Source organism: Lachancea thermotolerans (assembly GCF_000142805.1).
Source record: "Lachancea thermotolerans CBS 6340 chromosome F complete sequence".
Lineage (NCBI taxonomy): Eukaryota > Fungi > Ascomycota > Saccharomycetes > Saccharomycetales > Saccharomycetaceae > Lachancea > Lachancea thermotolerans.
In genome coordinates, this window is record NC_013082.1 from 970192 (window position 1) to 996834 (window position 26643).

The 26643-nt window shown below is 50.5% G+C and overlaps 17 protein-coding genes and 1 non-coding gene across 18 annotated transcripts; 12 read left to right on the forward strand and 6 right to left on the reverse strand.

The window, feature by feature from the left end:
• Positions 1-13: 13 nt before the first annotated feature.
• On the forward strand, positions 14-1264 carry ASA1 (Asa1p; the record flags this gene model as incomplete). The annotated part of the gene is made up of 1 exon (XM_002554649.1): positions 14-1264. The coding sequence occupies one exon, from the start codon at positions 14-16 to the stop codon at positions 1262-1264; it is 1251 nt and encodes a 416-aa protein (XP_002554695.1).
• Positions 1265-1342: 78 nt separating this feature from the next.
• KLTH0F11462g (uncharacterized protein) lies at positions 1343-2728 on the reverse strand (the record flags this gene model as incomplete). The annotated part of the gene is made up of 1 exon (XM_002554650.1): positions 1343-2728. One exon carries the CDS (start codon positions 2726-2728, stop codon positions 1343-1345), a length of 1386 nt encoding a protein of 461 aa, XP_002554696.1.
• A 311-nt stretch (positions 2729-3039) lies between these two features.
• On the forward strand, positions 3040-4014 carry ATG14 (Atg14p; the record flags this gene model as incomplete). The annotated part of the gene is made up of 1 exon (XM_002554651.1): positions 3040-4014. One exon carries the CDS (start codon positions 3040-3042, stop codon positions 4012-4014), a length of 975 nt encoding a protein of 324 aa, XP_002554697.1.
• Positions 4015-4518: 504 nt separating this feature from the next.
• VMA2 (H(+)-transporting V1 sector ATPase subunit B) lies at positions 4519-6054 on the forward strand (the record flags this gene model as incomplete). Its single annotated transcript, XM_002554652.1, has 1 exon — positions 4519-6054. The coding sequence occupies one exon, from the start codon at positions 4519-4521 to the stop codon at positions 6052-6054; it is 1536 nt and encodes a 511-aa protein (XP_002554698.1).
• A 236-nt stretch (positions 6055-6290) lies between these two features.
• Positions 6291-7787, reverse strand: MDM36 (Mdm36p; the record flags this gene model as incomplete). Its single annotated transcript, XM_002554653.1, has 1 exon — positions 6291-7787. The coding sequence occupies one exon, from the start codon at positions 7785-7787 to the stop codon at positions 6291-6293; it is 1497 nt and encodes a 498-aa protein (XP_002554699.1).
• A 927-nt stretch (positions 7788-8714) lies between these two features.
• Positions 8715-10238, forward strand: TPS1 (alpha,alpha-trehalose-phosphate synthase (UDP-forming) TPS1; the record flags this gene model as incomplete). The annotated part of the gene is made up of 1 exon (XM_002554654.1): positions 8715-10238. The coding sequence occupies one exon, from the start codon at positions 8715-8717 to the stop codon at positions 10236-10238; it is 1524 nt and encodes a 507-aa protein (XP_002554700.1).
• A 417-nt stretch (positions 10239-10655) lies between these two features.
• PTC4 (type 2C protein phosphatase PTC4) lies at positions 10656-11843 on the forward strand (the record flags this gene model as incomplete). Its single annotated transcript, XM_002554655.1, has 1 exon — positions 10656-11843. The coding sequence occupies one exon, from the start codon at positions 10656-10658 to the stop codon at positions 11841-11843; it is 1188 nt and encodes a 395-aa protein (XP_002554701.1).
• Positions 11844-12045: 202 nt separating this feature from the next.
• Positions 12046-13986, forward strand: TFC1 (transcription factor TFIIIC subunit TFC1; the record flags this gene model as incomplete). Its single annotated transcript, XM_002554656.1, has 1 exon — positions 12046-13986. One exon carries the CDS (start codon positions 12046-12048, stop codon positions 13984-13986), a length of 1941 nt encoding a protein of 646 aa, XP_002554702.1.
• Positions 13987-14144: 158 nt separating this feature from the next.
• MRPL36 (mitochondrial 54S ribosomal protein bL31m) lies at positions 14145-14687 on the forward strand (the record flags this gene model as incomplete). Its single annotated transcript, XM_002554657.1, has 1 exon — positions 14145-14687. The coding sequence occupies one exon, from the start codon at positions 14145-14147 to the stop codon at positions 14685-14687; it is 543 nt and encodes a 180-aa protein (XP_002554703.1).
• Positions 14688-14872: 185 nt separating this feature from the next.
• On the forward strand, positions 14873-15301 carry DIB1 (U4/U6-U5 snRNP complex subunit DIB1; the record flags this gene model as incomplete). The annotated part of the gene is made up of 1 exon (XM_002554658.1): positions 14873-15301. One exon carries the CDS (start codon positions 14873-14875, stop codon positions 15299-15301), a length of 429 nt encoding a protein of 142 aa, XP_002554704.1.
• Positions 15302-15732: 431 nt separating this feature from the next.
• GRS1 (glycine--tRNA ligase) lies at positions 15733-17718 on the forward strand (the record flags this gene model as incomplete). The annotated part of the gene is made up of 1 exon (XM_002554659.1): positions 15733-17718. One exon carries the CDS (start codon positions 15733-15735, stop codon positions 17716-17718), a length of 1986 nt encoding a protein of 661 aa, XP_002554705.1.
• Positions 17719-17937: 219 nt separating this feature from the next.
• Positions 17938-18408, forward strand: CBP6 (Cbp6p; the record flags this gene model as incomplete). Its single annotated transcript, XM_002554660.1, has 1 exon — positions 17938-18408. One exon carries the CDS (start codon positions 17938-17940, stop codon positions 18406-18408), a length of 471 nt encoding a protein of 156 aa, XP_002554706.1.
• Positions 18409-18533: 125 nt separating this feature from the next.
• On the reverse strand, positions 18534-19772 carry MUD1 (Mud1p; the record flags this gene model as incomplete). Its single annotated transcript, XM_002554661.1, has 1 exon — positions 18534-19772. The coding sequence occupies one exon, from the start codon at positions 19770-19772 to the stop codon at positions 18534-18536; it is 1239 nt and encodes a 412-aa protein (XP_002554707.1).
• Positions 19773-19973: 201 nt separating this feature from the next.
• TEF2 (translation elongation factor EF-1 alpha) lies at positions 19974-21350 on the reverse strand (the record flags this gene model as incomplete). Its single annotated transcript, XM_002554662.1, has 1 exon — positions 19974-21350. The coding sequence occupies one exon, from the start codon at positions 21348-21350 to the stop codon at positions 19974-19976; it is 1377 nt and encodes a 458-aa protein (XP_002554708.1).
• Positions 21351-21934: 584 nt separating this feature from the next.
• MRL1 (Mrl1p) lies at positions 21935-22858 on the reverse strand (the record flags this gene model as incomplete). The annotated part of the gene is made up of 1 exon (XM_002554663.1): positions 21935-22858. One exon carries the CDS (start codon positions 22856-22858, stop codon positions 21935-21937), a length of 924 nt encoding a protein of 307 aa, XP_002554709.1.
• Positions 22859-23610: 752 nt separating this feature from the next.
• KLTH0F11770r lies at positions 23611-23682 on the forward strand. The gene has a single exon. It is a non-coding gene; the product is annotated as a tRNA-Glu (tRNA).
• An 83-nt stretch (positions 23683-23765) lies between these two features.
• Positions 23766-24530, reverse strand: KLTH0F11792g (KLTH0F11792p; the record flags this gene model as incomplete). The annotated part of the gene is made up of 1 exon (XM_002554664.1): positions 23766-24530. One exon carries the CDS (start codon positions 24528-24530, stop codon positions 23766-23768), a length of 765 nt encoding a protein of 254 aa, XP_002554710.1.
• Positions 24531-25233: 703 nt separating this feature from the next.
• On the forward strand, positions 25234-26583 carry OPY2 (Opy2p; the record flags this gene model as incomplete). The annotated part of the gene is made up of 1 exon (XM_002554665.1): positions 25234-26583. One exon carries the CDS (start codon positions 25234-25236, stop codon positions 26581-26583), a length of 1350 nt encoding a protein of 449 aa, XP_002554711.1.
• Positions 26584-26643: the final 60 nt, after the last annotated feature.

Here is a 26643-nt window from a genome sequence, read left to right on the forward strand (position 1 = left end):
GTGCCGCTAGACTATGCAAGGTCATCAACCAGCAGCGTATACGCTTCGTAAGCATGAAACAGAGGTTACGTGCTTGAAAGTGGTTAGTTGGGAACCTTACCCAGTTCTTGCATCAGGGGACGCAAAGGGCGAATTGTACTTATGGAATCTAGTTACCAGAAGACCATTCGCGGGCTACAAACTTGAAACGAAAGCCCAAATCATCTATATTAAGTGGTTAAACAACTATTTGATTGTTCTCTCAAAGGATCATACGCTCAGGTTTTTACAGTTGCATAACGAGACCGCTGTAGCTATAAGAGGCTGGGCTGGAAACCAATTTGAATTGCAGAGCTTCAAAATAGTATACGAAGTTCCCGTGAATACTCTGAACTTCGCCAACGTGGTTGTCACACATATGAGAGAGAGCCAGTATCGCCTCTGGTGCTGCAACACCATGGACTCGGAGTCGATAGATGTCTACGAGTTTGATGTGAAGGAGCAGCGCTCGTTGAGAAGGCTGGTCAGTGGGATCAATCTCTACAAGGCCATCATAAAAGCGGGAAACTGGAGCACCGGCGAATCCTTGGACAAAACGGGGATTGTAATGTGCTTTCTCGAGCATAACGGTGTAGTTTATCTCGGCTATGAGTGTGGTTTTGTCCTCGGCCTTCAGCTAGTTGAACGCAGCGGTGAGAATCCAACTATTGTGGTAAGTTATGTGTCTTCTGTGCACTACCCCGAGCCCGTTCTTTCGTTGTGCTATAATGAGCGCGAAGAAGTTATTTTGAGTTCCTCTACAAATGATGCTATTGGCGTACACGCACTTCAAGCTCACTCAGTCAATGTGAGCGAGTCGGAAATAGCTTTTTTCAGTATTGAAGAGGGCATCGCAATTAAAAGAGATCTCACTTTGATCAATAAATCTATTCACTTGCCTACTAGTAAAATTGGGCATCTTGGATGTGTTGATGGTAGGTTAATTGCAGTTGATTGGAGCGGGCGGACCCTGGTCTGTGAAAAAGATGAAACAAAGTTTTGCTTTTCCAAGCAACGCAGTAATGTCTTGGTTGATGAGTCAAGCGCGGGAACATTCGATCAGGGAAAAGCACCCAGGTGTCACATTAAGGCCACCAGCATGGCTTGTATTGGAAAACAGACCCTAAGAGAACTGCGAGGCATACGCAGAGGCGAAAAAAGGCGCACAGAACTATGTGCTAATCGCAGCTGGTGTTTTACGGGATATGAAGATGGAAGCGTTATAATGCAAAGTTTTGAAACTTGATGCAGAATTTCCTGCTGAATTATACTTAAGTCTTGTTATGAAGCTTGTGCATTATAAGTTGCAGGGAGCTATTGCCATTCATCTCGCTTTGCTCTTGCCTTTGCCCATCATTTTGATGATGTTTTCCCTTTCTGCGGCTTCTCTCAGTATCAGGCCTAGAGCGACGTCAACGTTGTAGTCGTCGACTGTATCAACACCCACAAAAGTGCATCCCCATTGTATTGCTAACTCTTTGCCACGCTCGATTAACAAAGGGCTCGCCAACTGATCGAGAACATGTGTGCATATTATAATGCAGGGTGGCGGAGAGTCAGGTGAGGATGCGTCCCACGTCAAAGCATTTGGCTTTGTGTGGAAACTACGTAGCTGCTTCAGCTTTTCGTTCCTAGCGTTCTGGTTTTTCCACATTTGCTTGAAACTGTACATTAACGAGTACACGTCGCCTTCTTTCCCCTGAGACCACCGATCTTGGTAATCGCGGAACTCAGACCAAGCATCCAGGATACAGTTGCGTATAGTTGTAAGGAGTGACAGCCCGCCGTCGACTTCTCGCCCTATTGCGCTTGTTGCACTTGATGATGAAGTTACAGATCTGAGCGAAGAGCTATCCGGGTCCTGGGTTGGATTCGACGCTGGCTTCTCCTGGCAGGTACTATCATAACCTGGTGGTAGCGCTCCCTTGTTGAGTTCTGGGACAGCGCTGTATACGAATATGTATCCGTTAATCTTACCATTCAGTTCTGATGCTCCTGATGCCACCAAAAGACTTGTAGTAGATACCGGCCTCCGCGGTTCGTTTGCAAGCCCTTTCAAAACGTCTTTGTCGAGGTTACGGAACATCGAAACTTCCAGGAAGGGCACTACCATATCTGGTTTGAAACCGGGTGTATCCACAACGTCAACAGTCACTGGCTTAATATTGGGAGGCTTGTAACCGCTAGGAACTGGGCAAAGGTCCTTAGAGGCAGACATGTCTGCGTGTAACTGGGTCCTGAGAATGTTTGTATCGGAGTTGGTTAACGTAGTTTTGGACTGGTCCAAAGATCCACCATTCTCGGGTAAGTCCTGATACGTGTAAAACCTGTTGCTTGCCGTTGAGACCCGACTCTCAAGCTTTGGTGTGGGTTGTCGCGCCAATGCCTTGGCTTCGGTCCATTCTTGGGCAAAAGCCTGAAATAGCACAGGCGACAACAATATATGTGGAGTTATTTGCGGCGATTTGAAAAACGACCTGTCCGACTTGCCACTCTGTAGTAGCCTTCGCTTGTGCGGCTGTTCATCCATGATGGTTTTGGCCAACACGTTTTCAGGTTCAAAAGTGAACAGCCAGTTATTCTGTTTGCGAGTTGGGTAGTGGACTTCGTGAACCATGTCGACTGTCAACCTCGACACGAGCGAGGACTTGCCCGTCCCGCAACCACCAAGTACCGCTAGCTTAAACGGCTCATCTTTCAGATTCTTCATATTCCTCGCACTCGAAGCTCACCTGAGATGAGTTAGATTGTACCGCTTGTATTTGCTTGCCATAAATCAATATATTGGTCAGATGAGATGAGATGTGACAGTCTTATTTTTCTAATGATTACGGAAAGACAAACTCTCAGGCCATCGTATATCACAAAGGGAACGCTCCGCAATAGCCCTATCGCGATTTTAATAACTCAACATCGCGCCTGAGGGAAGCACTTTGCATGTAAAAGGCATTAGAAGGTTGGTCTGCTCAAACTTATGAAAATAGCGCATTTATCAAGGTTCAACGATAAGAGATAGTCAGTATGGCGTTAAAGTGTTGCACTTGTCATAGACAGAGCAAGGTCATGTATTGCTCACACTGCATAAATACGAGCCCGCGTCTGTTGTTGAGATACAAAATGGAACTTTACCAGGTAACCGCTGCTCGCGAAGAGCTGCGCGCGCAGGTGGACGAAATTTTAAGGGACGCCATGAATGGCGATGAGCAACCTAGCGATGTACTAGGCAAGCATCTAGCAATGCTTAGGAAAACTCATCTTAAGAGGAGGACTAACAAAATTCGCAGTAAACTGCAGCAACTTCAGGAAGTTGTTCAGGTTAAGCGCGAGAGGGTACGAACGTTAAAGGCGCAAATGAATCAGCCTAACCCTCGCGTTGCGCACAGCGTTGAAACTGACGAAAAGATAGCTCAGTTCCGCAGCTCACAGCAGAAACTGACGATGCTTCAACGGGTACTCGAAAGCTCGAAGGCGCTCAAGTTTCAGGCCCTCGCGCATCTCTTCTTGATCCGTCAAAGAGAGCATCCGGAATTCCCCTTCACTATAAGCTTTCAACCGATAGTGAATGTTCAAAACCTCTGTCATCTCCCACAAAACGTTGTAGAATGCTCCCTGCGATCCATGTGGGATTTCCTCCTGCTAGCCGGGCGGGTACTGCTGATAGAGCTCCCGCTCCAAAAGCCCGCAAAAGACGTTCTTGATAGCCTCACGGGCATTGTGCTTAATCTTTTAGTATTTCTTCAAAGTTTAGAGCTGGTCCCTCAAAAGTTTTGCGGTGATAGGGGCTACCTACGCAGCTTGCTCCGGAACTACGATGTGGATAGGCTGTTCTACTACATGGTGATGAACAGGGACATTGAACTACTCGACACAGGTGAGTTGCATAGCGCAGTGAACTACGACGTTTGCCATGCAGAGCTGCAAGCCATGTTCCAGGGTTCCAGTGAGCTGAGCGTGCTCAACAAATCTATTGATGACAAGTGGTTCCTCGTCGGGTGATGGCACAGAAGAAAGAAAAGTTCGGCACCTCAGGTTTCGGACGCCCAAACTCGGAGGCAAGGAGGCTGAATGGCACATCAGCCATTTCCAGTGGTCTCCAGGAGCGCTGGCGCGCTTTTTTACTTACTTATTCGAACTCCGGTCCCTCCATCGCACATAATATTGTCGCTTCCTAAGCCGTCAAAATTTTTAAAAATCTACACAAAAGTTCAGTTTTGATCTGCTTCAACTTCTTAAGCCGGTCTTGGTGCTAAAGGGGAACAAGCTAATAGACACTCGGCCCCCCACGCGCTCCTTTAATGACTTTATACTCTGTTAATATATTCTTATCTAGCTGTCGTTAAGATTCTTCTTTTATTACCCGGCTATGGCTACCGTCCAGTTTTTCATCAGGCAACAATTAAACCCAGTCAACTTCTTCAAGTAAGAAACCCTTCCCCTTTAGCCAAGTAAGGAGATATCACCAGGAAGAAGGACCAAGTGGATCACCAGGGCGCTAAAGAGATGCTATCAGACAAGGAACTTTACGAGTTGAACAAGAAGGCCGTGAGCGAGGGCTTTAAAATCAAGCCCAGACTCAACTACAACACCGTTGGGGGAGTGAACGGACCTTTGGTTATCCTCGAAAAAGTGAAGTTTCCTCGTTACAACGAAATTGTGAACCTGACGCTTCCAGATGGCACTGTCAGACAAGGCCAAGTTTTGGAAGTCAGAGGCGACCGTGCTATTGTGCAAGTCTTCGAGGGTACCTCTGGTATCGACGTTAAGAAAACAACCGTTGAATTCACCGGTGAGAACTTGAGAATCCCCGTCTCTGAAGACACCTTGGGCCGTATTTTTGATGGTTCTGGTAGACCTATTGACAACGGTCCGAAGGTCTTTGCCGAGGACTACCTGGACATTAACGGGTCGCCAATCAACCCTTACGCGCGTATCTACCCCGAGGAAATGATTTCCACGGGTGTGTCGGCTATTGACACCATGAACTCGATTGCCAGAGGACAGAAGATTCCTATTTTCTCCGCTTCTGGTCTTCCTCACAACGAAATTGCCGCTCAGATTTGCAGACAAGCCGGCCTTGTTAGACCTACTAAAGATGTTCACGATGGTCACGAAGAGAACTTCTCCATTGTGTTTGCTGCTATGGGTGTGAATTTGGAAACTGCTAGATTTTTCAAACAGGACTTCGAAGAGAATGGTTCTTTGGAGAGAACTTCTCTATTCTTGAACTTGGCCAATGACCCTACTATTGAGAGAATCATCACTCCAAGATTGGCTTTGACCACTGCTGAGTACTTGGCGTACCAGACTGAGCGTCACGTTCTGACTATTTTGACCGATATGTCCTCTTACGCTGACGCTTTGAGAGAAGTCTCCGCTGCTAGAGAGGAAGTGCCAGGTAGAAGAGGTTACCCAGGTTACATGTACACTGACTTGTCCACCATCTACGAGAGAGCTGGTAGAGTTGAGGGCCGTAATGGTTCTATCACCCAAATACCTATCTTGACCATGCCTAACGATGACATTACTCACCCAATTCCTGACTTGACTGGTTACATTACTGAGGGTCAAATTTCTGTGGATCGTCAACTGTACAACAAGGGTGTCTACCCACCAATCAACGTTCTACCTTCGCTTTCCAGATTAATGAAGTCTGCTATCGGTGAAGGCATGACCAGAAAGGATCATGGTGATGTTTCCAACCAGCTTTACGCGAAGTACGCCATTGGTAGAGACGCGGCCGCTATGAAGGCTGTTGTTGGTGAGGAAGCCCTTTCTATTGAAGACAAGCTCTCTTTGGAGTTCTTGGAAAAGTTCGAGAAGACCTTTATCAGCCAAGGTGCTTACGAGAACAGAACTATTTTCGAAAGTTTGGACCAGGCTTGGTCTTTGCTAAGAATCTATCCAAAGGAGATGTTGAACAGAATTTCTCCTAAGATCTTGGACGAGTTTTACGATAGAGCCAGAGATGAGGACGACGAAGACGAGCAAGATGCTGATGAGCAAGACAAGAAGCCTCAGGAGGAATCTTTGATTTGAACTGTGTAGTTCACCTGTCTAAAAACTAGTCACAGACATTGAGTTTATAAAGTAATAAAAAACGTTTTCAATAGAGAACCCAAACACTACCAAACAATCTGGCCCAAGCATTACCTAAAAAGCGCGGCTTGCCAGTGTTTGATGCCTGTAGCTTTTCTCCTTGAATAATGCATAGAATATATAATTTCCTGAAATTACCATAACGCGTAAATACTGTAGAAGAGCATAGCCCACTTCTACTTCCTGTTCCCCAGCCCATATAGATTATTGAGTACACTGCTGCCAAAGCCCTGGACACTCCTCGGTTGGCGAAGGGAGGAAGGTTGCTGTTGCAGGCTGGAAAGCCTCAAAAAATCACTTCCTATCAGATGCGAGCTCAGCTCTGACGATACTAGACGCGGGTGTGCGATAGGTGTGCACTTCTCTGGTGCATTCTCAGTACTTTTTTCTTCATCATCGAAGGCCATGCTGCTACTGGTTGAGTACGTTGTGGCAGTCATATCATTCCCATATCTCGGCGACGAAGCTAGAAATAGGCTGGAGGAGGGAGAAAACATGGAGGAAGAAAGTGAGGGAGGGGGGGAACCGAACATGGATGTTTCGAGCTCCTCGGTTTTCGCCGCTCGCACGTTCTCTAGCTCTTGTTCCAACCTCTTGGCATTGTTGAACGCCTGTAGTAGATGAGGCAGTTCCTTTGTCAACGACGTTCGTTCCATCATCAAGGATATTCTAGAGGAGCTGGAGGTCTCCGACATCCGTCTGTCGTGTGTTGGTTCCAGTTTTTCGGTAGTAAAGCTGCTGAATTCGTCACTGCCGCTTTCCTTTTCCTCGTTAACGGCATTGTCAACAAACTGTGCAATATCTCGTAGCTCTGCGGCCTCTTCGAAAATAGCCGACCTGCTTTCCGTCGTTGATGGCATGTCTGATTCTTGCTGATCTGTTTCCAGCAGCAGCCAGTTGAGGTTCATGGCGCCGTACATAGATTCAACGTCGAGGAAGACCTGGAGACACTCTTCGAAGAGCGTCTGATCGTTGCCTGACTCCGCGTCCTGGAGCTGTTGTAAGAGCACCTTGATGAAAGATCTGTAAGATACTATAGTTTCTTGTAGGTTACCGTAACCGCCCTGCGCTGTCGAGTTCATGAGCTCCAGCTCGCAATCTATGAGAAGCAGCTTGGACTTGATGAATAGCGCGGCCACGTTCCGTTTCAGTCCACGCATGACCCTGCCACAGAGAAACCACATCTCTAGGAGCAGACACGCAGAGTTCTCGACGCAGGCGGCAGGGTTCTCGTCTGATTTGGAGCGGATATGCTCGCCTATGTCTTCTAGGTCGAGTGAGAGCTGCTCCGTGGCTTTGGACAGCTTGCCGCACCGAGTGATCGTCTTTAGCGCCAATTCGCGGTAGAAGGTCTCCGCGTGGTCCAGCTTGGCCTCCTGGCTGCTTAGCGCACCGGTCTGAATGTCGAAGCGCACCAGAACGCTCTTGCCCAACGCCTGCAGGTCCCACGACTTCTGGATGAGGAATTTGAGTTTTATCACGTCGGTAAAGATGGAGAGCGCCTTCTCGCACTTTCGAAGGTTCGCGCTTTGCAGGTGTACCTTTTTCGGCGAGGCGCGCGTCTTGTGCGCGGCCTGCTCGTGCTTCTGCTCATCAATGAGCTGGGCCAGCGTTTCTGCGCTGACCTCTTTCTGGCCCTTGAAGTGCGAGATAATAGGATCTTCGTACTCCATTCTGTGAGCACGGCCGCGACGTCAGTATGCCAAGCCAGTTGGACACCGATCTACCGAGAGTATGTTGTGGAGTTTCCGAGGCGGGCCCGGTGCGGGATGAGTACTTGCAAGTTTCTTGTCCTGGAATACACATCACGTGATCTTCAATTAATCGCAAGTCAAAAGCCGGGACTGTGTCTAATGCGCGAGCCGACCCGATGATATTTCGCCGACTTACGGGCAGCCCGTTACTTGAGCCCAGAGCCTCTCAAGAGCTCTCTCTACCCCGCTAGCTCGCTGCGTCGCCCTTCTTTCCCGGCGTATCAAATTTCAGAAATCAACACCTATACAATCTACGGTTCGAAGATAAACAAAATATATGAAGGACCCTGCTGAGTGCCGTTTGCGAGTCTATGACTTCCATTCTGCAATACTGCGAGGCGAGCTTCCAAATTACGCTTTCATAGGAAATTTTGCTGCGCCTATTCAAGGCCACCATGCCCAGAAGCCGCGTCCGTCGCAGTGCCTTGGAAGCATAATAATTGCCCGTCTATCTACCGCCAGCGCAACTATTAAATCTCAATCGAGATCTACCGAAACACTCCGCAGATTTTTCGAAGTCCGCGGAGCCTGAGAAGTTCTTGAACACGGCACATCACCGCATTCGCGTCTCCTAAAACGTGCTTTCAACGCTTCCGCAAAGATGCAGCGGTCAAAACAGACCCCGAAGCTGCTGCGTGGCTAGCAAAGTTTTGGGAACATCGGCTGGTAGGCAGAGAGCAATAACGAGGGCTTCTAGTGGCCGTGTCGTTCAAAGAATGCGATGGCCCTTATGTACACGTGATCTGGTGAGAGTTTTCTCAAGATAAAGGGGGGTTTGCTTTAGACTTAGCACTCGATCGAACTCTCGACATAACCAGTTCCAAGATCCAACTAGAGTGTAGCAAGATGGCTGAAACTGTAGTGAATAGCCTGAAGAACGCGTTGTCCGCGAAGGACGACAAGGCCACGGGGATTGAAAACCACCCAGGCAATGTGGTGGTGGTGTCAAATCGGCTTCCGGTGACAATCACGAAGAACAACTCAACGGGCAAGTACGAGTACTCGATGTCGTCAGGCGGGCTAGTGACCGCTCTACAGGGGCTGAAGAAATCCACAACGTTCCAGTGGTACGGGTGGCCCGGACTGGAGATTCCGGATGAGGAGAAGGAGCAGGTGAAGAAGGATCTGCTTGAGAAATTCAACGCGATCCCGATCTTCCTGTCTGACGAAGTGGCGGACTTGCACTACAATGGGTTCAGTAATTCGATCCTGTGGCCACTGTTCCACTACCACCCGGGCGAGATCAATTTCGATGAGAACGCGTGGCTCGCATACAACGAGGCTAACATGGCGTTCGCCCAGGAAATTGAGAAGAACCTGTCCGACAATGACATTGTGTGGGTGCACGACTATCATTTGATGCTGCTGCCCGAGATGCTGAGATCGGGTATCAAGCAGAAGCATCTGAAAAACATCAAACTGGGGTGGTTTTTGCACACGCCGTTCCCATCCTCGGAAATCTACAGAATCCTACCCGTGAGACAGGAGATTCTAAAGGGCGTGTTAAGCTGTGACCTGGTCGGGTTCCACACATACGACTACGCGCGACACTTCCTCAGCTCCGTGCAGAGAGTGCTCAACGTCAACACCCTGCCCAACGGAGTCGAGTTCGAGGGCCGCTTTGTAAACGTAGGCGCGTTCCCCATCGGTATCGACGTGGATAACTTCACCGAGGGCCTGAAGCAGGAAAGCGTGATCGAGCGCATCAAACAACTAAAGAAAACTTTCAAGGACGTCAAGATCATTGTCGGCGTCGACAGACTCGACTACATCAAGGGTGTGCCCCAGAAGCTGCACGCCATGGAGGTATTCCTTAAGGAGCACCCCGAGTGGATTGGAAAGGTTGTCCTTGTTCAGGTGGCGGTCCCCAGTCGTGGCGACGTGGAGGAGTACCAGTACCTGAGATCCGTGGTCAACGAGCTGGTCGGAAGAATCAATGGCCAGTTTGGCACGGTCGAGTTCGTGCCCATCCACTTTATGCACAAGAGCGTCCCCTTCCAAGAGCTGATTTCGCTGTACGCGGCCAGTGACGTGTGCTTGGTCTCTTCCACACGTGACGGTATGAACCTGGTCTGCTACGAGTACATTGCCTGTCAGCAGGAGAAAAAGGGCTCTTTGATCTTGAGTGAGTTCACGGGTGCTGCTCAGTCGCTGAACGGTGCGTTGATCGTGAACCCTTGGAATACCGACGAGCTGGCTGAATCCATTTATGAATCGCTTACGATACCCGAAGAGAAGAAGGACGCCAACTGGGAAAAGCTTCACAAATACATCTCCAAGTACACTTCTGCTTTCTGGGGTGAAAACTTTGTTCATGAACTATACAAAATAGCGCCCAACGGTGGCTCCCATGAAGCAGAAACCAAATGATGACATGGTGACAATCGAGACGACAAATCGTTAAAGAATATAGATAATATAGGCGCGCCCCTCTCCGGCGTTTTGCCCACAACTTTTTATAGCCATTTAAAACATGATTAGCTGACAAAGAAGGCCGGTGGGACAACGCCTTCCGGTAAAAAGCGTTCTTTCTCAGGTCTCTATGCCGGATGACGTTCTTGGTCTCGGTTACTGCAAGGTATAGTAATATATACCATATTATTTTTTTGGCAGGAAAACTACAGCGAGGGGAACGGGTACGAAGAGCTGAACTTTTGTTTCAACACGGCAGACTCTCAGGCTAACCACGACCCCGCCGCGACCAACCTGCGTTCCTGCTGGGCTTTGTAAACCACTGTTCGCTTGCACAGTTATCAACCATTTGAACAAAGTTCCATTGACCGTGAAATGGGGCAGCTTTTGTCTCACCCGCTGACGGAAAAGACCATTATTTACAATGACTATGAGCATCTTTCACAACAAGCCAGCAGGCGGCGTAGTTCTGAACACTCAAGTTCGGCCAACAAACACAGGGCGCAAAAAGGAGCGCAGTTTTTTAACTGTGTGGGGTCGATGCAAGGGTATAGATTAACCCAAGAAGATGCACACCTGGTAGCTAATTGCGACAGTATGATGGAACTGAACTTTTACAACCCATTCACTGATCGAGAAGAAATGCTCTCAATGTCGGTGTTTGGGGTATTTGATGGCCATGGCGGTGACGAGTGCTCCAAATATGTGAGCTCCGAAAATGACGCCTACCAGGGCATCAGGAAGTGGATAAGGCTCTCGTTCGAAACTCACGAATACGGACCAGTAAAAGGCCTGGAGAGCAAGTCTTTCAAGCGTAGGTTCCGTACAATTGAGGGCCTTGTGAGCCAGGTTCTAAAAGACGCATTTTTACTACAAGACCGGGAACTCTATTGCCATTATGCAAACAGCTCGTGTGGCTCTACTGGAATCTTGGCGGTCATTATAAATGAAAAAAAGCTGTATGTCGCCAATACCGGCGACTCGCGGTGTGTTCTTTCAACGAAAGGTCGGGGCGTTAAAACTCTTTCGTATGATCACAAACCACAGCACATAGGAGAGCTGGTAAGGATAAACGATGACGGCGGAACAGTGTCATTGGGAAGGGTTGGAGGCGTACTGGCGCTCAGCAGAGCATTTGGCGATTTTCAGTTCAAGACAAGCGTTTCGTATACGAATAGCGCGCACGGGCCCGCAGCGGCTCAGCGCTACGTAGCGCCGGCGCAAGAGTCCCAAGTAACGGTAGAACCTGACGTGATCTGCCACCAAATATCATATGACCGAGACGAGTTTCTGGTGCTTGCTTGTGATGGCATCTGGGACTTGTACAGCAATAGAAATTTGGTTCAGTTCATCAAGTATCATTTGATGCTTGGTCAAAAGCTCGACGATATCGTAACCAAGCTTTTGGATCACGGCATTAACTCTGCAGACAGCAATACAGGTGTTGGATTCGACAACATGACCATCATTATTATTGCGCTGAATAAGCAGGGTGAGACACTGGCACATTGGTACGGCAAAATGAAGTCGAGACTGGAGAGGGAAAAGGGGCTCACCATATAAGAACTAAACAATGTTCATCTGCGATGGCAGTTCAGGGACCGTAGCCCTTGTGAATTAGATGCTAAGGCTATTCTTTTATCATAAGTCTCGTGACATGAATATTTATCCAAGCACAAATAGGTATATATGATCATCGGCAACAACGTCTTTTGAAACCAAAACACTGGTAAATAGGCCAAGGTGTTTCAAGATCCATTGAGCGATGGACACTCCAAAAGAAAAATCCGCTTCGCCGGACTACACCGGTGTTCCTGCGAAGGAATACACACTGGACATCCCAAGGATACCAAGTATTGAACTGCCTTTAAAGGTGTCTGCTTCGCAGCAAAGTGTACAGCGAGCCGTTAGCATGTGCGGCGGTATTGATAATGTTAAGAAGGCCCTAAACACTCATAGAGATACCTCAGATGGTTTGGAACTCTACCTTAACGGCGAAAAAGAAGAAGATGGGTCTAGTAAATTCTTCAATGAGCACCCAATCACGGGTCGACTCGTACCAGAGAGGGACGAAAGCATCGTTATGAAGCTGTCCCTGCCTAAAGGCACACTGGAGGCATGTGGTGGCGATATACAGAAAGCTATCTCGTCAGTGCCACCTCATAGAACCAAAATTGTGCCTGTCGGCATTATCAACAACACAATTAGGTTTCGCGAGATGTCCGATTTTCAGGTGCGACTAGATAATGTGCCATCAGCTCGTGAATTTAACGAGAGTTTCGGGACCTTGGATTGGGCCCATTTCAAGAACTATGTGGAAAGCATTCCCGACCAAGACTCTAGGCCTTTCGAAAACATAAGCAGAATGATTGTTGATCGTGCATCTGATATTCCTGGCACCGATTTTCAGCTTCCGCCTCCACCGAAGTTTTCGATGGTTAACATCCCTTTTGTTTACAAATATAAGGGCAACCCATATGCCACGAAAACCTCAACCGGAGAATCCACTGTCAAAGGTACTTATCTAAAGAACTACCAGCAGCTTGTCCACAGTTTCGGAAGGGGGACGAAAGTCCCTGTAGCTGCGGACCCTTCTTTGCAAAAGGATTACGAGAAGGCTAAGGAGACAGGAGTATATCCCGGTAGTAACAAAGATTCTAAGTTTTTTGAAAAGCTTGAAGAGTGCCTCCAAATATTGGGCAGGCTGTTCGAAAAGCGCCGCATATGGGTGAAGCGCCATATAGACGGACTTGTGCCACAGGAATTGCATGCAACGCTGAAAATTGCATTGTCGCTGGTCTCCTACCGGTTCACAAAAGGACCCTGGAGAAACACGTATATCAAATTTGGAATCGACCCCAGGGATTCGCCTGAGTATGCAAAGTTCCAAACCGAATACTTCAAGATTGAAAGCCGTCTCCAGAAGTCGCCGCTCGCAGCAAAGTACATGCCAGATCCGCCTCCCAAGTTTTATCAATCCGACGTGCCTGACGGAATAGATAGTAGGTTCCGCTTCAACGGAAAGCAGATTCCGTGGTATCTGATGCTTCAAATTGATCTGCTCACTGACGAGCCTAATATTGCTGAAGTGTGCTCCAAAGCTGAGTACCTCGATGAGCCTACAGAACTCACAGGCTGGTTTCATGAACTTGACCTAACAAAGATAAGGAGAGTTGTAAAATACGAGCTAGGATGTTTAGTCCAAGGCAACTCGGAGTTCAGCGAATATAAGCTCAAGTTTTTCAAGAACATGCTCTACTCTAAAGAGTCAATGATGAGTAAATCAAATGAGGCACAAGCTCCAGACGCGGATGGCGATATTGAAATGGCAGATGCAGATGAGCACCCAGATCAAGCTACTCGTATGGCGCGTAATGATGATAAAGGTGCAAATAACAACGACGACGATGGCGGTGACAATGAAGATGACGATGACAACGGTGTTGAAGCCGGGGAATTAGATGACACGATTTTAGAACAAGAAGAAGGTGGTGAGGACGATGGTCTTGAGCCAGGTGACGAGTCAGACGGAGAACCAATGGAGAATCAAGGCTCAGATGTGACATCCAGCGGATCGTCAGCCTTCGATATAAAATCAGCTAGCTTCGATCAAATTATCGGGCAAGTTTCGCAGAGAGATCCTGATCTGGCCGCAAGACTTCGCAAGGATCTAGGTGGTTTCGTCTTTGAACCAGAGCTCTCCTAAGCGGTTTAAGGCCTCGCGATGCCTTAGCGTTTTCGTGAAGAAGGATCTCGAAAATTTTCTAGATTGGTGATTCCAAGCTCGACCGGACATTGAGTGAACAAACCTGTTTCAACAAGAACCTCGCTTGCGAAGACCCCGCTCACTATTGTGCGAAAACAATGCTAAGGTCCGTTATCTTCAAAAGATTTGCTACTGGCGGGTACCATGGGGCTCAACAGATTTCAATTCCTAAGAGGCCGTTGAAAAAGATTCGCCTGGGCAAAGCGAGACCAGCCATTTACCATAAGTTTGACGTCCAGGTTGAACTGAGCGATGGTAGTGTGATCACCAGACGTTCTCAGTTCCCTAAGGATCAAATAAGGCTCATCCAGGATCAGAGAAACAACCCGCTATGGAACCAAAGCAGGGACGACCTTGTAGTCGTGGATGCTAATGCGGGCGGTAGATTGGACAGATTCAAGCAGAAGTACGACACCTTGTTCAACTTTGAGGCCCCAGCCAAGCAGCCGGCTGCCGACGCCAAGGGCAAGAATAAGGTTAAGGAGGTCAAGTCTGCGCCTGAAGAGGAGGCAGCAGCCACCCCTGCGGCCGAGGAAGAGGACGCTTTTGGAATGGACGACTACATGTCTCTTTTGGACCAAAATGCACAACAAGTACAAAGCGGTGGCAAGCTTGCCACTAAGAAAAGAGACAAAAAATAAGCGCATAGTCTCTGCCCTCCATCCGGCAAACTCGCATTGCTAAACAGCATGTATTCTCATCCATACCTGTAAATACGCTTCCCGATTTAATAGCACCAGCAACATAAAAAATATTAAGTTACATCTCATCGCCAACGTTATACCTGTCAGTAAACCTTAAGGGAAACCATAGAACTCAGCGATCAATGGGCAGTGTATTTCTACCGCACTTACACAGTGGATGGCACGTCGATCAGGCTATTGTTACAGAGCAAGAGCGTCTTGTCGTCGTGCGTTTCGGCCGTGACTGGGACAAGGACTGCATGCTCATGGACGAAGTCCTCTACTCGATTGCGGAAAAGGTCAGAAGGTTTGCTGTCATCTATTTGTGCGACATTGACGAGGTGCCCGACTTCAACGATATGTACGAGCTTTACGACCCGATGACCGTGATGTTCTTCTATCGAAATAAACATATGATGTGTGACTTCGGCACTGGTAATAACAACAAGATGAATTTTGTGGTAGAAGATAAGCAAGAGATGATAGACATTCTGGAGACCATATTCCGCGGAGCCAGAAAGAACAAGGGGTTGGTTGTGTCGCCGTATGACTACAACAGCAAGCGCGTGTGATACGAAGGTCTGGCCCTTTCCGGGGCCCGGAAGAGGCAAAATGAGGTTTGATCAAGAGGAATATGCAGGATGCTGGCCCCGAACTAAGCTCAATTGATGCGCGTCAATGAGACCCTAACAGCGCTGCAACGTCCGCCAGAGCGATGTTTAGTTTCCATCGTAAGACAGAAGACGTGTAGGTCACTGTCAACGGACAATACTCTGGTATTCGAGTACGCTTCTGCTATATGGCGAAAAATTTTAATGATTAGAGCTCGAGATATTGAGATACTCCAGAAGTCGAGGATTCTTAGACCATTTAGCAGGCTGAATCGTCGTTGTTTCTGTGAGTTTGATAAGCTACCAAAGTGCGGTTTACCAACTTTATTAAAAACGCCGTTCACAGTCGATTTTACAGTCAAATTGCCAAGAAATCTGTGAAGATCAAGAAAATGAGCGTTGAAGAGGTTGCCCAAGCCAAGAACGCTGTGGAATTCTCGAGAGAGAACCTCGAGAGTGTCCTGAAGAGAAGATTCTTTTTCGCCCCATCTTTTGAGTTGTATGGTGGTGTTTCAGGGCTGTATGACTACGGTCCTCCGGGCTGTGCCTTCCAGGCCAACGTCATCGATGTGTGGAGAAAACACTTTATCCTGGAAGAAGACATGCTAGAGGTGGACTGCTCCATGTTGACTCCATACGAGGTTTTGAAGACCTCCGGTCACGTTGACAAGTTCTCTGACTGGATGTGCAGAGACTTGAAGACTGGTGAGATTTTCAGAGCTGACCACTTGGTCGAGGAAGTTTTGGAATCCCGTTTAAAGGGCGACCAAGAAGCCCGTGGTTTGACAAAGGACGCCAACGCCAATGCCCAGGAGGACGCCGACAAGAAGAAGAGAAAGAAGAAGGTCAAGGAAATCAAGGCCGTTAAGCTCGATGACAACGTTGTCAAGGAGTACGAGGAAATCTTGGCTAAAATTGATGGATACTCCGGCCAGGAATTGGGTGAGCTGATGATTAAGTACAACATCGGTAACCCTGTGACTGGGGAGGCCTTGGAGCCCCCAATGGCCTTCAACCTTATGTTCGAGACTGCCATTGGTCCTTCCGGCCAGCTAAAGGGTTACTTGAGACCTGAAACTGCCCAAGGTCAGTTTTTGAACTTCAACAAGCTCTTGGAATTTAACAACCACAAGACTCCATTTGCTTCTGCATCCATTGGTAAGTCCTTCAGAAACGAAATCTCTCCTAGATCAGGCTTACTGAGAGTTCGTGAATTTCTGATGGCAGAGATTGAGCACTTTGTCGACCCTCTAAACAAGACTCACCCTCGTTTCGACGAGGTCAAAAACATCAAGCTGAGATTTTTGCCTCGTGAGGTCCAGCAGTCCGGTTCAACTGAGCCTATCGAAACAACGATTGAGGACGCCGTTGCCACTAAAATGGTCGACAACCAAACTTTGGGTTACTTCATCGCTAGAATCTACTCCTTCTTAATGGCCATTGGTGTGGACTCTAACAAGCTGAGATTCCGTCAACACATGGCTAACGAAATGGCCCACTACGCTGCCGACTGTTGGGATGCGGAATTGAAGACCTCTTACGGTTGGATCGAGTGTGTCGGTTGTGCGGACAGATCTGCTTACGACTTGACTGTCCACGCCAACAAGACCAAAGAAAAGTTAGTTGTGAGACAAAAACTAGAGGAGCCTGTCCAAGTCACCAAATGGGAGATTGAATTGACCAAGAAGCTTTTCGGCCCTAAGTTCAGAAAAGACGCGCCAAAGGTTGAGAGCTTCCTGTTGAACCTATCACAAGAGGAGTTGGAGGCCAAGGCGAAGGAGCTAAAGGCCGGCGGGAAGATTGTTTTCGAGGTCGAAGGCATGGACAGCCAAATCGAGTTGGATGACAAGTTTGTCTCCATTGAGCAAGTTACCAGAACAGAACACGTCAGAGAGTTTGTTCCTAACGTCATTGAGCCCTCCTTCGGTATCGGCCGTATCATCTACTCTGTGTTCGAGCACGTTTTCTGGTCTAGGCCAGAGGACTCCGCCAGAGCTGTGCTTTCTTTCCCACCTTTGGTGGCTCCTACCAAGGTTCTTTTGGTGCCCTTGTCAAACCACCCAGACTTGAGCTCTGTTGCTCACCAAGTTTCCAAGGTCTTCAGAAAAGAGAAGATTCCTTTCAAGGTGGACGACTCTGGTGTGTCTATTGGTAAGAGATATTCCCGTAACGACGAGTTGGGTACACCATTCGGCGTCACCATCGATTTTGAGTCTGCTAAGGACGGCACTGTCACCTTGAGAGAAAGAGATTCCACCAAGCAGGTCAGAGGTACTGTCGAAGAAGTGGTCAAGGCCATCCGTGACATTACCTACAACGGTGTTACATGGGAAGAAGGTACCAAATCCCTAAAACCTTTCGAAACTCAATCCGAGTAGATCGTGTAGTATATACTCTCTTCTAAGCGTTTAATACCTAGCTTATACTTTCAACTTGCTTTGGTTACCACCTAGTTTCCGATGCCTGCTGTAATTGAAGCCAGTAATAAGTGCCCTTGTCAATGGAAATAACGAAAAAAAAACTTGGTTCATCAGACTTTAAGCTCGATAAAAGCGAGTTGAGACGTACAACCCGAACCGAGATCCACTAAGAATAACATGTCATCAGCTGTAAGAGGAGCTGCCGTGCAGCTAGTAAAGACGATAGAGAAGCTACCGGCTGAGCGTATGAAACACATGGTGTCATTGAAAGAGTCTCAGTTAGAAAGGTTCAAGCCTGTCGCTGGACTGGAGGCTGGCGCGCACGGATCAAAGCAAAAGCCCACTCTCCAGGAGATTAAAGATATTATCAGCAGAACCTCGGGGCCCCTCGGACTACAGAAGGAGGCTTTGAAAAAGGTCCAGGAGGCGTTTCCTCAGGAACAGTATACCGCGGAAGCGATTCAAGAACAAACAAAGTCCCTTAATAACATTTTGAGTAACAAATACAGAGACTACTATGCTGTCGGCGACAAACTTCTGAAGCCACAAGGTAATCCGGCTTACTATCAGAGGCTAATGGATGAAATTGAAGGCAAGAAGAAGGAAACGTTCTGGACTGCTATGAGAACAGTGGTTTTAGGCAAATAATGAGAAAACATCGAGGGCATGCGTACCGCGAAAAGCGCCCGTGTATATTACTATTCGTGATTTATTTAAGAAATGGGGAGCCACTTCATTGTATATACAGAACCCCCGTCAATTTGATGCAAGCCTTATTTGGCGAACCCCACTGAAACAGCACTTCCGTTCCACTCGTAAGGATTCCCCAGTCTGTTTTTCACGTCGGTCGCATTTGAGACCGTTTCGTATTCAACAAATGCAAGATTTCTCACGCCGACAAGACGTACTTCGACCAGGCCCTCGCTGCGGAAAGTATCCGCAACTTCTTCACGGGTGACACCAGTGGGCAGGTTTTGGATCAGCAGCACTTTGTTTGGTGGATTGCCGGCCACTTCCGCAACAACCTTTTTCTTTTTAGCAGCAGGCTCTGGCGAGGGGCTTCTTGGTCTTTTTGTTGAACTTTGGGATGAGAGGCCGGGCTGCTCAGTCTTGGCTTTGATAATGCTAGAAATTTCTTGTTCGGAAAGGCCCTTGTTGACGAGCTTTGTCCTCAGCCTTCGCAGATGGCGCTTTTGTTTCTTGGCAGCCTCATCTCGCAGTTTATTATCTGGCAAGCTTTTGTGCTTCTCGCGCATAATACGGTCTAATCCCCTCTTGCCCTCCTTCAAGTATGCACCCAACATGGAGTCTTTTGTAGCAAAAGAAACTCCAACGTTACGCCCCTGTACCACTAGTTTGCCTTTGAAGGTCTCTACAAAGTGTCGTGCCGATCCGGCATCAACGAAGGTCAGAAAACCTTCACTCTGGTACTTCCAGTGCGTTGTCCTAGAGAGTCCTATGATGCCTAAGCTAGGATCGAGGGGGGACAGATACGCCTTACTGCCGGTACATATGTCGCGTTCTAGAGATCTAGTCTTAGAGCGTATGCCTTCCAAGCTATTTAGCTTCTTGCGCTCTGAATCGGGAAGGCCCTGTTGAAACTTCTTGTAGGCTTTGCGGAACTGACCGATGGTTAATTTGTGGAGAGATTGTTCATACTCTGATTGCAGTGCGGTTAAAAAGTCACTCAAAAGGGACTTCGTGGCTTCTGCATTGGTAAAGATGGAATCATTTAAAAATGACCGTTTGGCGGCCTCTAAATCGAGGTGCGTGCCGCTTGAGCCGAACTTATCGATAACAAGCCTTCGGTTGTCCTTGGGAAGCTGCTTCAGGTCTATTTGCGGTAGTGGTAAGTCGCGATCTTTTGCGAACTTATTTTGAGGGTCAACACAGCTTAACAGTGTTCTTACGAACGCGTCATAACTTGAGGGCCTGCGAGGTAGATTACGCAGGTGTACGCATCTGGAAGGGATCTCTGCCGAGAGCCCAGGGATATCTGCTGTGCCAACCATGTATGCAGTTCTGGGAGCTGTGGAGGGATCTAAAGAGTTTGGATAGTTTGGATAGTTTGGAAACTGGTTAAACTTGTCTGAATTATAACAAATTTTAACTATTTCAACATTATAATAAAAAATCACGGTTTAAATCGATTAGAATAGAAATTTAACTATAACCTATACATTATACAAAGCTTGGGTGTGGAGTTAAATCATCTATTTCTTAGCGGCCTTCTGGGCAGCCTTGGTAACCTTACCAGCCTTGTCGGACTTGTCGACAGACTTGATGACACCGACAGCAACGGTTTGTCTCATGTCTCTGACGGCGAATCTACCTAGAGGTGGGTAGTCGGTGAAGGCCTCAACACACATTGGCTTAGATGGAACGAACTTGACCATGGCGGCGTCACCAGACTTGATGAACTTTGGAGCCTCTTCCAAGGTCTTACCGGTTCTTCTGTCGATCTTGACCAACAATTCGTCGAATCTGCAGGCAATGTGAGCGGTGTGACAGTCCAAAACTGGAGAGTAACCAGCGGAGATCTGACCAGGGTGGTTCAAGACAATGACCTGGGCGTTGAAAGAAGCAGCAGCCTTTGGTGGGTCGTTCTTGGAGTCACCACAGACGTTACCTCTTCTGATTTCCTTGACGGAAACGTTCTTGACGTTGAAACCAACGTTGTCACCTGGGACACCGGCCTCCAACTGCTCGTGGTGCATCTCGACGGACTTGACTTCAGTGGTGACACCGGCTGGGGCGAAGGTGACAACCATACCTGGCTTGATGACACCGGTCTCGACTCTGCCGACTGGCACCGTTCCGATACCACCGATCTTGTAGACATCCTGCAATGGCAATCTCAATGGCTTGTCAGTTGGTCTGGTAGGTGGCTCAATGGCGTCGATGGCCTCCAACAAGGTCTTACCCTTGACGGTACCAGCCTTGGTCTCCTTCTCCCAGCCCTTGTACCATGGGGCGTTGGTGGTGGCCTCAATCATGTTGTCACCGTTCCAGCCAGAGATTGGAACGAATGGAACGTTCTTAGGGTTGTAACCGACCTTCTTGATGAAGTTGGAGGTCTCCTTGACGATCTCCTGGTAACGGCTCTCGTCCCACTTGACGGAGTCCATCTTGTTGATGGCAACAATCAGCTGCTTAACACCCAGGGTGTAGGCCAATAGAGCGTGCTCTCTGGTCTGACCGTCCTTGGAGATACCAGCCTCGAACTCACCAACACCACCAGCGATAATCAAGATGGCGCAGTCAGCCTGGGAGGTACCAGTGATCATGTTCTTGATGAAATCTCTGTGACCTGGGGCGTCAATGACGGTGACGTGGTACTTAGGGGTCTCGAACTTCCACAAAGCAATGTCGATAGTGATACCTCTTTCTCTCTCAGCCTTCAATTTGTCCAAAACCCAGGCGTACTTGAAAGAACCCTTACCCAATTCGGCGGCTTCCTTCTCGAACTTCTCGATGGTTCTCTTGTCAATACCACCACACTTGAAAATCAAGTGACCGGTGGTAGTCGACTTACCAGAGTCGACGTGACCAATAACAACAACGTTAACGTGAGACTTCTCCTTACCCATGTTTGACTTGTAGAGTTTTAGATATCGAGGGAAAAACCAAGAATGATTGTAGACAAGGTACGATCACCGCTGCCACGCTTTTTATAGCAAGTCGGGCGCCCCATTTGACGAGGAAAATTTTTTAGCAAAAGAAATGCACGCCTGACTCTGCAGGAACCCTTCCGCCCTGCCTGCTCACCTTCGCGGCCCCTTCGAGCCTAGTGCCGCTGGGCCTGCCTAGCTAGTGGCGTTTCAGCCTGAGACGCCGCGTGGGCGCTGGCGGGCGCCTTGGGAGCTGGCGGCGTCCAGTGGGGGCGCTAGAAGGAGGCGTAGAGCGCAATGCACGTGGGAGGTTTGCTATTACGTTTTTTGTGGCACGGGCGCGAAAAGAGAGTTCTGGTGTATGGGTGACAGTCACGGATCGGCGGAGGTGTAGATGCGCGGGATCCGTCGTCTGGTACGGAGGCGGGGACACACGTGCGCGCGAGTCCCGGCGAGTACACGGGCGGGAGTAGAAGTGCGCGTGGCTGTGTCACGTGCGGGAGTGTGCGTCACGTGCGTTGGGTGACTATGTATGCGTAAGTACAGCGGGACCCGTGCGAGGGCTAGTCGACGACCGTGGTCGCGTCCTCCCCCACGGCCTCCAGGTTATCCAGCAGCCTGTTCTGCGCCTCCATGTCCCTCACCAGCGAGTCCGTGCTCGGGCTGTGGTATTGAGGCGCAGAGCTGAGCTTGATGGCGGCGGTGCGCGGGCGCGCGCGCCCGCGCACCAGCCGTTTCAGCACACGCCGCCACCAGGAGGTGCCCTCGACGTTCTCCCACTGGGGTCTCATCATGCGGTCTGCCGCACCGCTGGCCGCGGAGCCCGCGCCGCCCGTGTAGCGCATGCGCGAGCGCATCTTGCGATAGAACCAGCGGCGGCCCCACTCCACGGCGAAGAACACCAGGAAGATGCCAAAGAAAATGCCCAGCACGTTCACGTCGTTGCTCTTGTGTGACGTCGGGCACGCGTAGATGCTGCGCACCTCGAAGTAGTACGAACAGTCGTGCAGCGACCCGACAAACTGCACCTGGGCCTTGGTCGCGATCTCCTTGTCGCACACGAAGTTGAGCAGCGCGGCCTTGCCGTCCACGCCGTTGGGGCACACGTCGCCGTCCTCGTACGCCAGCGTCAGCTTCTTGCCCATGAACCGCGGCTGCGTCGCGAACTCCCCGATGGACACCTGCCGGCTGCTCACGGGGTCCACGTAGAACGCGCCCGTTGTGTTGGCGACCTCGTCGTCCTCGGACGCGGGGCTCGAGCACACTCCGAGCGTAAAATTGAGCCCGGTCTCCTTGGACCGCACCACCCACCGCGTCTTTTCCGAGTCCTCGGTGCCCTTACGGCGTCGCTCCCCTTTGCCCAGCTTGTTAGGCGTGGTCGAGAGATGTGATAAGTCGATGTAGTTGCCCGTGACAGGGTTCATCACCGCGCAGAAGAGCTCGTCGTCGGCGTCGGGCGCCGCGTCTCTGGTGCTTCTAGTCTCCATGCGATCTTGGGTTCGTTTGGATCTGTCTTTTTGTAGGAAAACAACACTTTAATATTGGAATGCCAATCTATATTAAAGGTGCCAAGGCGAGCGAAACGTCAAACATAACCACCAGCGGTAGCCTACAGCGACACTTCCATGGCCCCAAGACTTCCCAGCGGTACCATGCGTAGCTGAATTAAGCTCGTGCAAGGTGGGCGTTGCTGAGCTGTTCCGTGTTTCAGCTTTGCCCCAACTGCCACTTGGGGCCTGCGCCCTTTGAAAAGCTATAAAAAGCGCCGGCTCCCGAACGTACCGTCCTACTTAGAGAGTCGGGACTGTTCCAACCATGCTTCTCCAGCGGCCTCCGCCGGTGTACTGTGGTGGACCTCCCCGCAATGCAGAAGCAGCCTCCACGAGTGCCTCCGAGCTCGATGCCCCACCGCCGGACGAGCAGAGGAGCCCTGTAGCGATGCTGGACATCATGGAGCTTGGCCTTGCGCAGCGGAGCCAATTGTCGACTAGCTGCACCTATGCAACTGCCTCAGGGAGCTACGCAGTGCCACATGGCGCCGTTAGCGCAGACCCGCTGCTGCCATTGCAGGATACCTATGTAGATTCCAACACCAGCGCCTCATCCGAGCGCTCGCGCATGCCGTGCTCAGGGTTTATGCGCCGAATAAGGTCATGGTTCGCGCGCTCCTCTCGATGAGTCTCACGTGGTCTCAACTGCTAGTCTGGAACGCTCTAAACTGATTAACTTATATCTATTGTCCGATATAGTGTAACGGCTATCACACCTCGCTTTCACCGTGGAGACCCGGGTTCAACTCCCGGTATCGGAGTAATTTTTGGTTTTATAAAGTTTTTTAACCTTTCTTACGTTAAGCTATATACTCGTATACGCAACGCGATGAGATGTAAGTCTTCACTTCTCAGCCTCCATGTTCTTAGCCAGCCATTCGAAGCAGTAGCCGACGTCTTTGGACACGGTCTTGGCGATCATGGTGTTTTGGATCCACTTGGGCACGTTTCCGCCTGCGTCGCTGGTGGTAGCCATGGTCCAGATCAGCTTCTGGGTCTCGTAGTCGTAGTCCAGCTGCTCGACACTGGCGTAAACCGCGGGCGTGTGCGCGACGCTGTCGTGCAGGGGCGCGTCTGCGACGACGGAGACGACGGAACTGCGCTCGCGCTGCGCACCGCGCGAGGGCTCGAGCACGTAGACCCACTCGTTGAACTCGCGCGTGGTTAGAGGTTTCCCCAGCTCATATTCGAGGTTGACAAGCACCCAGCCGGACTCTAGTGTCTGGGCGACGTCAACGCGGCTCAGGACCTCGATGTAGTCAATCTCGCGGCGCGAGCGCGCGCTGCGGTCCGGCAGCGTCCACCCGTCGCCGTCCCGGACGCTGCCGTTGAGCTCCTTGACCAGGCGCTCGTACACCGCGGGCTCCAGGCGGTGTTCGCTGACGCGGCTCAACCAGTACTCGCCGGCACGCGTAGTGCTGTAGGTCTGGACGCTGACGGGCCCAGCGTCCAGGGTTGGGTTGTGCTGCAGCTTGTACTGGTAGCACTTTCCCTTTTTCCACGAGGTGTGCACCTCATCGATGAGTTCTTGCGCCGCGCTGGCAATGTCGGCCTTGCGCGTGGGGAGCTGGTCTGCGCGGAGCGCTTTTGTGGTAATCTCGAAGGGCATGCCAGTGGCGGTGTCGCGTGGGTGGGTGTGCTGGCGGCCTTGGTAGTCGTTGTGTAACCAGAGATTAATTTGCAAGAAGAGAGGGCACCAAAAGACCGTTACAAGCGGTAGGGGAGAAAACGTGTAGAAAGCAAAAAAAACAAGCGGGAGGAAGCGGGCGGGATCACAGCAGTGCGCGACCAGCGCGTTCGTCTCAACCTGCGTATCACAAGACAAGCACACTGCGTTGTAGCTTACTGGCGCGATTATACAGAATTGTTGGACGTCGCGAGGCCGGACAACACCTGCCAGTTGGTAATCAAATAAATAGAAAGACCCATGGCAGATATGAGGTGCCGGACGGACCAGCGCGAGTGAGAGGGGCGCCTATAGGCCTGATGCCCAAGACCCTAAGTTGGTCATTAAGTACGTGTGTTTCTCGAGTCTTTCTGTACTTGTACTCGTACTCACGTCCTCGTTTCACATTCCCCTTTGCACGTGATTAGATCTAAAAAATTTAGCCCGATCGCTTCCCGCACTATGAGCTCGGCTTTTGAAACAGTGGTTTGGCCTTCTCGAATTTGAACAACAAGAGCTCATCGAACTGCGACTCCGCGAGAAAATAGCCGAAACTTGCGTAGCGGACAGCGTCCTGAAGTTTCGCACGCATCGCATACAACCACCAAGCCACATATCAAGCATTTCTGGACAAACTGCACGAACCATGGAAGCGGTAAGCAGCAGAGTTGGGCCGCCCACACAGGCGCGGCGGCCAGAGCGCACGGTGCGCGTGCTGGAAGAGTGGCCCGAGTGGGAAAACATGAAGATATACCGGCGTGATGAATCTTCGTCGGCCGCGGCGGCCGCGTCGTCCACTGTGTCGTCGAGCTCCGCCAAAGCCACGTCTGCGGGATCCGGATGCGTGTCGTGCCCCCAGGGCTCGCCTTCGTGCCCCGTGTGCGCGGACGACGAGTACTGCGCGGTGTCGCTACTGAGCTGTACGCAGTGTCCGCAGACTTACTGTACTAAGAAGAAAGGCTCGGTTTCGGAGAGCTCGGCCGCCGCGAGTGCCAGCAACTCCTCGGGCGCAAGCTCGGGTTCGAAAAACGCGTCTGCCAGGGTCGGTGGCATCGTTGGTGGAGTGGTCGGCGGTGTCGCGCTCATCGCGGCACTGCTGCTGCTGTGGCTCTATTTTAAATACTGGCGCAAGAGCCGCTCGCGCAACAAGGACGTGGTGATCGCGCGCGAGGAGTACGCCGGCGAATACGACGACGACAAGGAGAAAGACGGGTTTCGCGAAGCGGGCGCAGGAGCAGGCGCGGGCGGCGCTGAGGGCTCTAGCCTCCGCGACTCGCGCGCGCTGTACCAGGCACGCAATCGTAGCAGTGCTGCGACGCAGATGACTAAGGCCTCCAACATCTTGCCTATCGCGTACATTCCGGGTGTCACCGCAGGCAGCCGCAGCCAGCACAAGTTGCCGCCGCTACCGCGTCACCTGCTCCGCAACGGCGACACGCGCTCGCACATCACCCTTGGCAGCTCGATCCTGGGTGGTGGAGACGACGACCGCGAGTCTCTGATAGACCTGCCCTTGGAGGACAGCCGGGAGGGCACAAGCGCCGCTAGTCCGGCTGCGGAGGGCGTGTATTCAGGCGCGAACGCAGAACATGTCACTTCGCAGGACGCGCTGACTACCGCGATCCGCGCGCGGCCCAAACTGGTGCAGATCAGCGAGGAGGACGAGGAGCACGGGAACAGCAGCTCGGGCGAGGCGGAAGATACCCACAGCGGGAAGCATTTTGGCGTCACAACCGTGTTACTGCGGTCCAGCGGTGACACATCGCGCCAGGACGACACTGCCGAAGACGTGCCGCAGTCAGACAACGATGACAGAGACAGCAGCGACGACAACGACGACGGGAGCTTTATTCTGGACGTAGGCATGCAGGGCAGCCTGCGGAATGCGACGCAAGGCGAGTATGCGAGTGTTACGGCGGCGCGGGAAAGCACACTGGGCGAGGACATGCACCGCGAGGGCTCTGGTAGCCCGTTCGAGGACAAATTTGAACTGTAGACATACATATAAGTAAACGAGACTTGAGCGCGAGGTGCGCGACAAGGGCCCAGAGGCCGT